Genomic DNA, 13993 nt, shown 5'->3' with positions numbered 1-13993 from the left:
AAAAAAAAAAAAAAAAAAAAAAAAAAAAAAAAATTAAAAACAACAACCAAAAAACCCAACTATGTCTCTCAGTCACATAAAGTTGGGGGGGGGGGACCGAGAGGCACATTAAAGGGGCTTCTATACACATATACATACACAAACTATAAATGCTTTAACTGAGGGTAGAACCCAGGGCTCCATGCACGCCAGGAAAGCACTCAATAGCTGAGCGGCATCTGGTCTTCTGTTGCGCCTTCCCAGCACCTAGCACTTGGCCCCATTCATGTAGTCGTTTGACCCTCCAAGTCCATCTCACCTTGTCGGTATCCCCACGTCCCTCTGAGCTGCTGCTGCCCTCTCTCTTGTCAGATGCAGGGACCAGCCCAGTGGGGGTAGGAGGGGTAGAGCCACAGCCCCCTATGGGGAGGCTGCCAGGAAGCAGATAGCTGGAGGGGCCTGGGGGCAGACCCAAGGAAGTGGGTACGGGAGCTGGGGTCACCCCCAGAGTGGAGGGTGGCTTCCGGTGGCTGAGGATCTGTGAGAAGAGAGTATGATGAGCCAAGGAAAGTGGAAGGGAAGAGGGGGCTTTGTGCCCCCTCTGTTCCCTCAAATTTCCCAATAGTATAAGAGCAATAGGCTCCTCTTCTGGCCAATACCTTGCCCTAAGGCCTGCTGGGAGTTGTAGTTCCTCTCCTACCCCGAGGCAATGGACAAAAGAAGGGGCTGCGGGGACTCTTCCCCATGGGAGCCCACCTGGTTGGTGGCCTGGATCAGCTCCTGGGCCTTTGCTCGGCTGGCCAGGTTGGCTTCCTCCATCTTGAACAGCAGTGCAGTCACTGCAGTGGACAGAGGGGTGGCAGTCAAGGCAGGGATCAGGATGGGTAGCAAACCTTGCCTAACCCTGATACTGCTAGGTCCCTCACTTGATCCCAGGATGGGCTATAAAACCTCAGCTCCAACCAGGAAAGGGGACCTCACCCACTAATCATCACCCTTCCCCCGCAATGTTCTTACAACCCAAGGGGTATGTAGAGCAGGGGCAAGGAGGGCGAAGATGTGACATGGAGATGCTCCTGATCACCCCAAGTCCCAGCCTTCTACCGCCCATCAGGGAAACAGGACCCTGCTCAAGTTCTCCACTCTGGTCCTCTGCTCTACCCAGTTCTACAGGACCGATCTGCGCTGGTCACTATGCATTGCTCTGTTTCAACTGTTCCCCGTATGCCGAAGCTTGGACTAGGCCCTGCCCTGCTCCGTCCACCCAACTCTTACCTCATCCCTTTCACGCCATCAACCTCTCCCTCTCCCTCTCCCCACTCCTGAGGACTCACAGGCCAGAACACCACTGGTAGTGCAGTCCACACCAGCAGGCAGGTTCCAGGGCATGGATGGGGGTAGTGTTGGCAGCTGGGAGACCCTAGCAGCTGGCCCGTCCTCTGCGCCGGAGTCTCCCGCTGTAGACCCCGCACTGGGGGCGGTGCTTGGGGCAGGTGCGGCGGTGCTGGTGGCTGTGGTGGTGGCAGGCTGCTGCTCCTCCTCCTCCTCCTCTTCCTCCTCCTCCTCCTCTTCCTCCTCTGCCCCTACTCGGACCCCAGTGTCCTCACTGGCTTCCTCTGGCAGGAAGGAGACTTCAGGGGTCTTGCAGCTGCTATCCACAGTCTGGGAGTCCGGGGTGAGTGCGGGTGGAGGCGGGGCTGCCTTGGGCGGTGGGGTGCTGGGGGCCTTGCTGGTCCGTTCCTCCCCAGACCATGTTTCCTCCGTCCCCTTGGCGCTGGCTGCCTGGCTGCAGCTGTCGGCCTTGGACTTCTTCAGTGAACCAGGCCCACCGCTGGCCGTGCTGCTCCCTCCGCTGCGGACCTTCTTCCTGGTCTTCGACGGCTTGGTCTTTCCCTTGGTCCCCTTGGCTTTCTTGGCCCCGGCCTTGGCCTTGGTCTTCGTCTTTTTGGGCTTGGTGCTACCCGGGGCCACCTTGGCCACTTCTGCAGGAGCCCGCTCATCCGGCTTGAGGAACGGCGAGCGGCTCTCGCGGTCGCGGCTGAACTTGACCCCGATGGAGCCCAGGCCCGAAGACGAGGAATCCTTGGCAGGGGTGGTGCTGCTGACGCCCTCTCGAATGAGCACCGCCACCTTGGACTGCAGTTTCACCTTGCGCGAGGAGCAGGACGACGACGAGGACGAGGACCCACTGCTTAGTGGGGCTTTGGGCAGCGGCCCCGAGCCAGACGCCGAGTCCTTAGGCGGCCGCGTCTTCTTGGACGACCTGTCCCTGTCTCGGCCCCGGTCCCCCCCATCCAGGGCCTTCCGTCGAGACCCTTTCTCCCTTGAGGACGAGGACGAGGACGCAGCCCCCGCGCGCCGCCGGTCCTTGTCGCCCTTGACTCCCCGCTCATCGGCACTCAGGCCCTCGGAGTCGTACAGCACCTCCCGCTTCGGGGACAAGGCAGGCGCTGGCGACGGCGCGCGGGGCTCCGCCTTGTCCGGGCGACCCACCGTGATGGTCCGTTTGATGGCGAACAGGTCGTGGTCCGTGAGATCCTGGATGGAGGGCGGCACGGCCCCGCGGCGCCGACTGTCCCGGTCAGAGCCCGAGGGAGGCCCGGGCGCGGGCGGCTTCTCCGCGTCCCCGGAGCGCTTCTCCGCCCGCGAGCGGGACCGCTTCTTCTTCTTTTTGCCGCCGTCGCGGCGCTTGCCGCGGTGCCGCTCCCGCCGGGAGGACGAGGAGGAGGAGGCCGCGGGCGGGGGCGAGGCGGAGCGCCGCCGGCGCCGGCGCTTCTCCCGGGAGCGGGAGCGGTGGCCCCCGCGCCTGCGCTCGGCGCTGCGGGAGCGGGAGCGGCGGCGGGAGCGGGAGCGGGAGCGCCGGCGGGCAGTGGAGTGCGAGCCGAGCTTGCGCTCGCGCGAGCGGTGCTTCTTGGCGTCCCAGGAGGGCGAGTCGGGCGGCGCCGCGTCCCCGCTGCGCTGCCGCTCCCGGCGAGCCTTCTTGCGCGCGGGCGGGGGCCCCGGCGAGGCAGAGCGCTGGCGGTAGCGTTCGCGGCGCTGGGTGAGGATCTTGCGGCGCAGATCCAGGCTGCCCCAGCGCGCGTCGGCGGCTGGCGGGGCCGGCGGCTCGCCCAGGTCCACCTGCAGCGCGCCCTCGCCATCAGAGTCAGCGTGCAGGGACAGGAAATCGTCGCCCTCGGGGGCGCGCGGAGCAGAGGCTGGGGGCGCGGCGGGGGCAGCCACGGAAGCCAGGGTGGCTACCGAGGCGGGCGGCTGGCGAGGGCGGGCGGCGCGGAAGAGAGACACTGCCACCCTGGGCTCCTCCTCGGGCTGCACGATCTCGCCCTCCTCGATCTCCGGGTCGGTCGGGGGCAGCGGGGGCAGCGACAGCGCTGGTCCACCGGCCGTCACTACTTCCACCGACACCTTGCCCTCCAGGCAGGCTTCAGCCTCGGGTCCCACCACAAAGACCCTGCGGCGTGGGGCCCCTTCGGCCCGCGTGGAGTCGGCCTGTGGCGGCGTCCCTGGGGCTCCTAGCGTCTGCGGGCGTGGGGGCTCCCGGTGGGGGCTGTCGTCACCTGGGAAGTCCTGGCTCAAGCTGTTGTCATCGTAGATGCCCGCCAGGGTCTCTGAGATGCGGCTGATGCTCTGTGACAGACCCTCCTCTTCCTCCTCCTCCTCCTCTTCCTCCTCCTCCTCAGGTGAGGGAGTCCCCGCTGATGAGCTGGGGTTGGAACCCGTGGGCTCAAAGGGGTCATATTTTTGCTCTGGGGCTGGCGGTGGGGAATAGGCCTCGTCGGTGGGGTGGAAGGGGTCATAGATGTCAAATCGTGGGGCAGGCAGAGCTGGGGGTGGCGGGGGTGGAGGAGGAGGAGGAGAAGGAGAGGAGGAGGATGGGGAAGGGGAAGGCGACGATGAGGCAGAGGAGGGAGCAGGCGGCGGGGCAGGCCCTCCGTCCCCTGTGCCCAAGGTGAGGAGGTGACGGGCACAGGCGGGTCGAGAAGCGTGGGACTGTGGAGAAACTGCAGAGAACAGGGTAGACAGAGTCATAGTCAGTAACAGCCGGCCCCTCTCTCCCAGTGCAGAGGCCTGCAGACAGGCTGGTGCCGTCCCTGCACCAGATGGAGCGCACACGGGCTGCTAAGTGGCCACATCTCCAGCAAAGGTGACCCATTCACACTGGACAGTTAGGGAGTAAAAGATGAAGTTCAGTGCTGAAGTCAGGGACCGGGGTATGTGGCTCAGTGGCAGAACACCGGCCTAGCACGTGTGAGGTCATCCAGTACAGCTGAAAACGGTCCCAGAATCCACCCGAGCCCCGGGAGAGCACTGACTTCACCTCCCACCTCACGGGCTGGCCCTAAAGGCAATCAACTGCCTTGACAATGGTAGTGACGTCCCCACCGAAGAGCCAGCCTCTTACAGGAGCTGAGCCTGCTTGATGAGCAGAGGCAGCTTTGACCATGAAATGGCAGGGATGGAGGCCAGCAAGACAAGAGAGTCCTTCCAAGTTTTTGGCCTCAACCTGCACCGGAGGGCTCAGAAGCAAGAGCCACTAGCCCACAGGGACCTCGGGTAGTGTGTGCTGCCTCTTCAGGGGTCAGGCTCTGCATGTCTCCTTAGTTTGGGCCCCTGACATCCACTTCAGCAAGGACACACAGCATGGAGGGTCGGCCCAGACTCAGGCGATGTGTCTAAGCACAGGAACGAAAACCCCACCCAGCAGAGCCCAGTCAGGACAGCGCCAGTTCCTCATCTAGACCCTCACACTCTAGAGGGCACAGCACTCTCTAGACATGATCACAGGCCCCTGGCTCAACCTCCCTGCTTCAAACTCCATGTGTGGAATGAAAGTCTGCTCAATCACTGAACTCACCTTTACCTATTTTGTGTTAGGCTCAGTCCCAGGGGTGCCAGGAAAGCAAGCCCTGCCCTCAGGGAACTCACCCTGGGAAGGGGAGGGGCGACAGGTCACTCCCGGGTGCCCACGGGGCTCATAACCACAGTCCAGACGGGCACCCATGACGTACTTGGAGTGACAGTGCCTACTTCCTGCTCCCTTTTGCCATTTCAATACATGCCACACTCTCACACTCTCATGTCTGCAAAGCCTAGCTGTCAAGTATTTAGGTATAGGAGACGATCAGGGGTGATTATAGCAGAAGATCACACAGGTGACTACAGTAGATCACACGGGTGAGACTGAAGATCATAGGTGACTACTATGTTCTTTCTCCTATGGTCTTAATATTTTCCAAAACAAACAAAAAATTACAAAACAAAAATAAACATGTAAGGCAGATGTGGTGGTGCACGCCTTTAATCCCAGCATTCAGGACACAGAGGCTGGCGGATCTCTGGGTTCCAGGCCAGCCTTGTCTACAGAGTGAGTCCAGGACAGCCAGCGATGCACAGAGAAGCCCTGTCTCAAAAAATAAAAGCAAGCAAGCAAGCAAATAAACAAAAACTGCTGGGACTGGCAGGACGGCACACACCTGGAGCCCAGCAGTTTGAGGCTTATAAGGGTAACATGACGAGACTTCTCCCAACTGGGAAACAGCTGGATGTGATGGCACACACCTACAATTCCAGCACTCTAGATGGAAGCAGGATCAGGACTTTAAAGCCAGAGTGAGCTACAAAGCAAGATCCATCTCAAAAAAAGCAAAACAGAAGGATAATTCAGCCGTTCAAGGAATGAAGCCCGGGGTTCAGTTCCAGAAACAAAAATCACAGACAGGCAGGTGGATGATAGATAGATGATAGGTAGGTAGGCAGACAGATACATAATAGGTAGATAGATAATAGATACACGATAGACAGACAGACAGATACATGATAGACGGACAGGTAGGCATGTGTGTGTATGTATGTATGTGTGTATGTATGTATGTATGTATGTATGTATAATAAACAAACAGGAGGGACAGACCAGCAAGAAGACACCTCAGTGAATTAAGGCAGTTACCACCAAATCTAACGACCTGACTTTAGATCCCAGGAACCCAGTAGGCAGAATGGGTGAACCAACTCCTGAAACCTATGATTTCCAGACACTGCTGGGACCATGGACCGCCTGAGCAATGCAACAAACCCCATTCCCAAGATATGTTTCTTAAAATAGAACCACAAATGGTTATATTTGTGCATTCCCAGCACAAAAGAGGGTAAGGCAGGGTGCCACAAGTTCCAGGCCAGCCTGCGCAACAGGATGAGACCCACCTCAAGACTGATTGATTGATTCATTTTTAAAAATGCAACAACAAAACTATAAAATCATTTCAGAGCCGCCATGAGAACAACTGGCTAAGTGTATATTCCATCCAGGAGCCAAATCCAGGCATTTGCCTGTGTAAACAGGTTCTACTGAAAAGCTTATCCTCTGCAAACTCAGGGGTTTCATCTTTTGGAATCAGGCTCTCCTGGTATTGCCCAGGTTAGTCTTGAGCTCATGGGCTCTAGGGATACTCTCTCCTCAGCCTTCCAGGTTGTGAGGCCACAGTTGAGGCTGCACTCACAGCACCACACCCTCAGGTTTTAGGATAGATTCAAAACCCTTCTATTGGTCATGGGAGCTGTCGATAAGTGGACCCACAACTAAGAATAGACAAAGTGACTGTGACCTGCCTCAGTGGAGTCACAAGCCATGCTCTTCACGGCACTGGGACTGAAGACTGCCAAAGACCCAAACCGAGCACAGGCCTTCTCTCTACTCCCCTTCTAAATGCACACACAGAGGGAGGTCCACCTGCTGGGGCTCAGGCCCTGGAGCCTAAGTAGGACCCTGACCCTGGGTGGCCAGGGAGCTCCAGTTAGATCACCTGCTGCTGTGCTGAGGTCCCAGGCACCCACGAGGAGTACAATGGGGAGCAAACAGTATCTCCCACAACCGCAGCACAGGACCAATGCCTGCCTTTCCACTCAGACTCAAGCTGGTCACCAGGCCCACCAACGGAGCTAGTTCATCCCCTTCCTAGGAGACGAATCCCCAGCTCAAAGACACGACCAGTCAGCACTGACATCTGGTATCCAGCATGCTCGTTGCTCCTATGGGGTCCCCGTGAGCATATGCATTAACTTGTATTTAACATCAAACCATCCTTCCTACCCTCACTACAAATGGCTTCGGTGAGGCTAAGGGCTTAGCTTAGTGGCAGAATGCTTGTTCACATGTACGCGGCCTCCAAGTCCAGTACCCAGCACCATTAGCAAATCCATAAATATTTCCACACGATTTCAAGACCACCTACCCAACACAGTGCAGCCCCACATACCCGTCTTGCCTGTCCTCCAGGCCCTGAGGCGGGGCAGCAGACTGGGCACAGGTAGAGGCATGGGGTCCCTGTCACCGATGCGGACCTCAGCCACCAGCTCTAGCATGTCCTCACTTCTGCAAGGCAGAGGAAACGGTGAGCCTAGCAGTGCGTGAGCAGCGCTCGGGCAAGGGTCACCCACCTTCAGCTGCCTAGGTGCTTACTCGCCAGGCCGCAGGTCCAGGCGGCTGGGGACCCAGGTGTCCGGGGGATCCAGGATGCTCACCAGCCCCACAAGGAAGCTATCTGCAGCTGTGTCCAACACCTGGAAGAGGTTGAGCTAGGCTTTGTTCTGTGAACACGCACTTCCTAGTTCCAGCCTCTCAGAAGCCTGCCAATCTCCCCCAAGGATATGCAGGGATCCAACCAACCTTATCCTTAATGGTCTCTGGGAGCCAGCTTAGTCAGGGATCTGGTCCCTAGACTCCCGTCATTGCCCACTAGCGTCACCCCAGACCCAGGGGTGGAGATGCCCAGTTCCTTTGTCTTGCAGGCCCCAGGATGAAGGTTCCTGTACACCCTTACTCACAGTGGCTGTGTCAGCACCCCCTGACTCCTGTGACCGAGGCTCTGATCGTGGACTCCGGCAGCAGCGCCTCCAACGGAGACCACGACACCGAGAGCCATCTGGATAGATATTGGAGTAAGATGGGACCCGATGTGAGGCTTTGCAGAAACCAGGAGCAGACCTAATGTTTGCTGAGGGAGTAACTACCACCTCCCGACTTCGGCAGGACCATGAGCCCCAACTCGAGCTGGAGAGCTTGCTACTGGCTTACTGAAGGGCATGTCTCAGCGTGGCCTTTGAGCCCTGCCTAGCCTTGGGTCTACACATCTTCTGCTTCCCAAAAGTGTCCTACTACCCTGCTTACAACCTGCAGCCAGCCCTAAAGCCACACTGGGTCCTAGGACACCACGCCCCTATGATGCACAGCTGCTGGTCCCAGCCAACCAGTCCTGCCTCCAGACAAACCCAGTCCCCTGCACACTCCTGACCCTAGCACAAAGGGAGCATCAGGAAGCCTCAGAAAAATGAAGAAACACAACCCAGAGGAGGGACAAAGGCCTAAAAGGCCTACCTTTCTCATTAGGCCGGTCCCCCTGAAGGGAGCTTCCCACAGCCTGCTGAATGGCCCGCTGGGAAAGGGAAAAAAATGAAAATTCAGGGTCAAGATCTCTGTAACCTCTGCTGTTTAGAAGGCATATTCCAGGCACCCCACAGGGCCCCAGCCCTTCTTGAGGGCCAGGTCCTGGACCCTTAGGCCCTACTTCTAGGAAGCTAGGCCCCCAGCCCCCACTGTCTGCAGCTGTCTTACCAGGATGAAGGCAGAAGGAGAAAGGGAGGAATCTCTGTCAGGTGGACTGTCTCCCCGATCCTCTCCTGACTCTTCTGTTTTACCTCGAGACTCATCTTCCTCCTCCATGGTCACCTGGGGTAGAGGGCGACAGTTTGGAGTGAAGGCTGAGCCAGGCAGGAGCAGAGGTGAACGGCCTCCACTGCTGCCTCCACTGCATCGTCCTTTAGAGTCCCTCTTCCAACTCATTCGTGATGACCTTGTACTTGGTTCCATGCTGACCTGCAGGGACTAGAGCCATCCTTGTCCTTCTTCTGGATTTTGGCTGCCTCCCATCAATGGAATAACTCCTCAGCCACCTGCTCCAACATCTGGCCCTCCGCTGCCCACAGCTTCCCAAAGCTCCTAGTCAAACCTCCAATTCCCCAACCCAGTCACATAGATGCAATAAACAAACAAACAAACAAACAAATCAACCCTACTCTGGGTCTCCTGATCTTAAAAGTGTCCTTCAGTCTCAGAAACCCACCTTCCTCACAGGGAGGAGTGCGCCAGCATGCTTGGTGGCGCTCTGTCAGGGGGTCCACCGCTTCACACGGCATCTGCCTTCCTCCATGGTGAGGGACCAAAGAACCTTATTTATAACCATGAGATAGAACTACGATATCTACACAACCACCATACAGCTTTTAAAACAAAAATGCCAAATTTCAGAAAGGCATGTTGTTCTCCCAGCCCCATCGGGGCACTTGCCTATCACCCAACTGCCTGTCCTTTGGAAGCATGGCCAAAGCCTCCGTGATGTCACAGGAATTCTGAGCTTTGAGCACCCAGTCAGGTAGCTGAAAGAGCATCCCTCAGACTGGTAGATGTCTTGACTGAGGCTTCAGAAAACATGAACATCACAGCTGTAAACCTTCCCACAGCTGTCAAACCTGCTACTCTGAAAACAACCAATCTTAGAATTCCTAGAAGCCCTAGGCTCCTTAAACCACACCTGTGTTTATCTGAAAATGGCAAAATAGTAGCCTCACACTCATTTGCACACACAAGCAGCTGGATACACATTAGCAATCATTGTATCTTTAGACCTTAGACCAGCTTTCCCCCTTTTCTCTCAGCCTGCTTCCCAGGCCGGGCATCCACAAAGACCCAAGACCTGTGAAACTGGACCCTGGCCTCTACATTCAGCCAGCCTCCTAGACCCACCTCTTCAAATCTTCAGCTTCTTCCCTGATTCCCAGACATACCCTACTCTGACAGCACCTCTACCATGCCCAAGCTTCTCTAAGCTAATACCTGTGTATCAATAGTTCCCAGCTCTGGGACTGCTCTCTCCTGCTGTCTGAGATACACATGCCATCCTGAGCAGTGCCTGTCACACAGAGGAAACTAAATCAAGAGCTCCTGGCTGCAGACTTGAAGATCCCCAAACCACAGACATTATAAGGCTCTGCAGACCATTCCAGATCGGTGAGCCCTCAATTATAAGGCTCTGAGAGCAATTTAGTGATTCCCAGAAAGCTCATTACACAAAATACATAAAACATAACAAAAAATACTTCCAAAGATTCAAATGGAAACATCTGTTTACAGGACTGGAGTAATATTAGAAAATGCATATGTTGGCATGTGCTGAATCTCATCCAACAATGTATTCTCTCCTTCCTATCAAGGTCAAGTTGCAGAGCACTGCACTATAGGAGTAAAGACAGCTCTACAGACCTTCAGGGGTCCATGGACTGATTCTAAGTCCTCAGCACTAGGACAACACAGGTTCTTTTCTGTTTAAAGCCATTTTCTTTTTAATTACTTTCTGAAGGGCAAGTACATTTGAGCTGGGTAAAATGCCCAGCACTTTCTGTTGTATTATTTTCTACACATTTCTATAGTCCCCAAAGCACCTGAATTTGCTCCAAGACACAGACTGGATTCTTACAATCACTGGATGACTCCAGTTCCATCTAACTGCCCCACCCCACCCTTCTCTCCAAGTCACCCCACATCAAACTTCCAAGACCTTGGAAACCCATTTATGCCTCCGGGCACATCACAGGCTTGCTTCCCTCTCCCTGGGTGGGAACACATCTCTTTCTTCCAGGTGGCCCTTAACACTTCCTAGTCCTTGAAAGGAGCCTCCAGGCCTTATAAATCGTCCCAGATCCGTGTAGATGAGCCGAATGCAGAAGCCAGCACGAGTAGGCACTTCCCAGCCCTACCAGACATACCCAATTAGCTAGGAGGCTCTGCAGACCCCTGCACTCCTGGGACACACAGCAAGATCTCAAGATGGCCTCAAAAGCCTCTCAACAGACTCTAGCCTACAGTCGCACATAAAAACCATCTACAGCGCCTGCAGACATATCCGGGCTCAGCAATGCGATGAAGAGCTGGACTAGGCGCGGTTCAGGCCCTACGGACGCCCTCTGGCACCCCCGGGCGAGTCCCGGGCCCTAAGAAGGGCCCCTACTCAGCGACTGCCGCAGGCACCCCTGCCGGGTCCGAGGCTGCCACGCTATGCTCTCCAGGCCCGGTGGCGCACGGGCGACACTCGGGGACGACTAGTGACCCGACTCCGCCCCGCCCACCCCGCTAGGCCCGAGCCCCGCGGCCCGGACTGCCGCCGCCATCTTACCCCGCCGCTCGGGCTGCGGCTCCAGCCCCGGCGCGGGGCGGGGCGGACTGGGGCGGGGCTCGCGATCCGATCTGGGGAGGGGCGGGGCCAAGTTGCCGCCAAGCTTGCCGGGATTTCAAGTACCCAGCTGGGTTTCTAAAGGGCCAGCTGGACGGGGGCCGACTCGGTTTCCCAGAAATCAACGCGTCACATGGAGGCGGAGTGCGCGCTCTGTACGCCGGGAGACGTAGTCCACGCGACAACTTCGTCACGCGGGGGACAGTGTAGGGGTGAAAGGTGAAGTGGGAGGGACTGCTGGGGCGCGCGGTGAGGCCCCCACAGTGCCCTGCGTGCGCGGGGAAAAGGGCGCGGATCAGGAAGTGATGTAAAAAATGCGCACCGTTGCTGAGATCCATGGGAATTGTAGTTCAATTGAGTGAGCTGGACGCTACCCTCCCAGTCTTCCTTTTCTGAATAAGAGACCTTTCTAAATTTTTTCCTCTCTAAGTCCTAAGGAGATTTTTTGAGAAGGTGTCTATGTAGCTCAGAATGGCCTGGAACTTTCTGCTGTGATCCTTCCTCTGTCTCCCCAGTGCTGGGACTCGTCAGTCACCATGCTCAGTTTATTAAATCATTTTAAGGTATTGGAGACTGAATTTAGACCCTCATACATGCTAGCAAACGCTCTATCACTGAACTGTATATATAGCCCTCCTTTGCTTTTTTATTTTGAGATAAGTTCATTCTTAGTTGTCCAGGCTAGTCTTGAATAATCTCCACTGAATTTAGAACCCAGGAATCGAACCAGAGCATCCTTACTGAGGACACGAAAGTCCGAAATCTGAGCCTTCTGCCGCAGAGCAGAAGAGTGAATACTCATTGTCCTCCTCAGGAAACTCAGTCCTCTTCCCTTGGACCCATTACTCAAGCCTTTCAGGGTATCACACCTTGCACAAATAGAAGTACTAGATTCCCTCCCCGGACTCTCTCCATCCTCTGGCCCCAGAGTCCGGACTCTCAGCTTCCCCAATACCTAATCTAGTAGTAAGGAGCCCCTCCCGAGGGCCTGTTCTCCCTAGAACCTATGAATCCAAGTTTCCATCGCGATGAACTGGTAGGAACCAGGTGTCTGAGCCATCAATTGCATCCTCCAACCCCCAGAAATCCTGGCTGTAGGCCCTTCTGGCCCCGGACTTCCCGACTAGGATGAGCTGGCTCATGGATTAGGAATGTGGTGATCTCACAGCTCGTCCCTGCCCAGTTTACCCTGCTGTCCCCCTCCAGGGCCCCAGCTTCCCTCCCAGTCTATCTTCCGTTTGGCTGGGACAGCGGGAACCGGAAGCCTGGGTCCCTAGGCTGGCGGAGACTCCAGCCGACGCTGGGGCAGAGAGCTTGGCTTTGATCCCAGGAAGGAGGAGGCGATTCTTTTTCGAGACCCGTGCCTTCCTAAGAAGGCCCTATATACGGCCCTGAGCGGGAGCCGGCAAGCCCCGCCTACCAGAAATACCCACGGGCGGTACTTCGACGAGTACTACTGCATCCTCATTTGCATATCCTCGTTCCGATTTTTTTTTTTTTTTTTTTTGCCCGAAGATGAGGTTTATTAGCATAGCTCCTCCCAAAAGCGTACTGCCCCAAGAGAGCGCGCGGCTAGGCTCCGGTGGGCACAGGTTTATTATCATAGCCCCACCCCTCTCGGAATTCCCCTTTTTTTGCAACCTTGTTTCTCTTACCCTTATTAGTATAGCTCCTCCCTTTTCCTGGCCTCGCCTCCTCCTAAAGTATTCGGAGGCTCACGTCCTACAGGCCGGAGCTCATGTTTATGCAATAACATTAGCATAACCCACCCCTTGGTCTCTTGACTCCCCCCAGGCGGTAGCGGCGGCAGCAGCAGCGGTGGCGACATGAGCAGCGGGGCGGCGTCCGGGACTGGGCGGGGGCGGCCCCGGGGCGGGGGGCCGGGACCCAGGGACCCCCCGCCCGGCGAGACTCACAAGCTGGTGGTCGTGGGCGGCGGCGGCGTGGGCAAGAGCGCGCTGACCATCCAGTTCATCCAGGTAGTGGGCCCTCACCGGGGAGGGTGTCCCCGAGATTGAGACTTTGCGTCCTTTGGTGGTTCCCTGAGACTTTCTCTTCTCCCAGACCCATCATTGAGACCCTGCTGAGAGGGACTCTAATCCTAAAAGATCCCCTCTACGACTCCAAGTGCCCAGGGCCTCCACCCCCTTCGTGAGGGGGAGCTTTCTCCCAATGCGTCCTGGGACAGAATCGCCCTCCCAGAGGTACCTAAGAGCCCTAGTCCCAGTAGACCTAACCCTCCTCACCTCCTGGGAGTACCCTAAATTCCAAACAATTACTTCGTTCAGATCCTAGGCACTCCCTGAGGCTTCTGCTCCAGACCTTGATTCTAGAACTGGGACCACCCTGCTTGAAGAGGATTTCCCCTCAGATCTAAGTGATTTTAGAAAAATCTAGGAAAACACCAATATCTGGCGCCATTCTGCTAGATGGAGACCCCACCCTACCCCACTCCTAAGGAAAACCAACCATTTCTCCATCCTAAGTCCCCAAACTCCCAGCCCTCATCCCTAAAAACCCAAGTCATCTCCAGGTTTAAAAAAAAAAAAAAACAACTCAGGTTTTTCACACCCTCCAGACACAGATCTGCTGCTTGGAAGGTTCTATGAACCCACCCTCAGAATGCCCCAGGCTTTTCTCACCCCTGAGCATCTCCTAATGCATTCTGGGTCTTAATCATCCCCTCCAACACACACACACACACACACACACACACACACACACACACACACACA

At 56.4% G+C, this 13993-nt stretch overlaps 2 protein-coding genes across 3 annotated transcripts in view; one reads left to right on the top strand and one right to left on the bottom strand.

Annotated features, from left to right (window-relative positions):
- The window catches only part of Scaf1 (SR-related CTD associated factor 1), a 12921-nt gene extending 1683 nt beyond the window's left edge, over positions 1-11238 (bottom strand). The window contains exons 1-10 of one of the 2 annotated variants that reach the window (XM_055613489.1): positions 10795-11171; positions 9096-9172; positions 8588-8701; positions 8351-8408; positions 7801-7898; positions 7436-7536; positions 7233-7348; positions 1314-3980; positions 736-818; positions 299-517 (exon numbers count right to left, since the gene is read on the bottom strand). In XM_055613489.1, coding sequence (XP_055469464.1) covers positions 299-517; positions 736-818; positions 1314-3980; positions 7233-7348; positions 7436-7536; positions 7801-7898; positions 8351-8408; positions 8588-8695 — 3450 coding nt within the window. In that variant the 5' untranslated portion in view covers positions 8696-8701; positions 9096-9172; positions 10795-11171. Of the gene's footprint in view, positions 1-298; positions 518-735; positions 819-1313; positions 3981-7232; positions 7349-7435; positions 7537-7800; positions 7899-8350; positions 8409-8587; positions 8702-9095; positions 9173-10794; positions 11172-11201 lie in introns of those variants that run through there. The other variant, XM_055613490.1, reaches the window with a different exon arrangement.
- A 1815-nt stretch (positions 11239-13053) lies between these two features.
- Positions 13054-13993, top strand: part of Rras (RAS related) — a 3667-nt gene continuing 2727 nt past the window's right edge. The window contains exon 1 of the mRNA XM_055613539.1: positions 13054-13237. Coding sequence (XP_055469514.1) covers positions 13085-13237 — 153 coding nt within the window. The 5' untranslated portion in view covers positions 13054-13084. The remainder of the gene's footprint in view (positions 13238-13993) is intronic.

This window comes from Psammomys obesus, unplaced genomic scaffold (assembly GCF_907164565.1).
Source record: "Psammomys obesus unplaced genomic scaffold, mPsaObe1.curated_primary_1811, whole genome shotgun sequence".
In the NCBI taxonomy this organism is placed as follows: Eukaryota; Metazoa; Chordata; class Mammalia; order Rodentia; family Muridae; genus Psammomys; species Psammomys obesus.
This window is presented reverse-complemented; position numbering and strand designations above follow the sequence as displayed.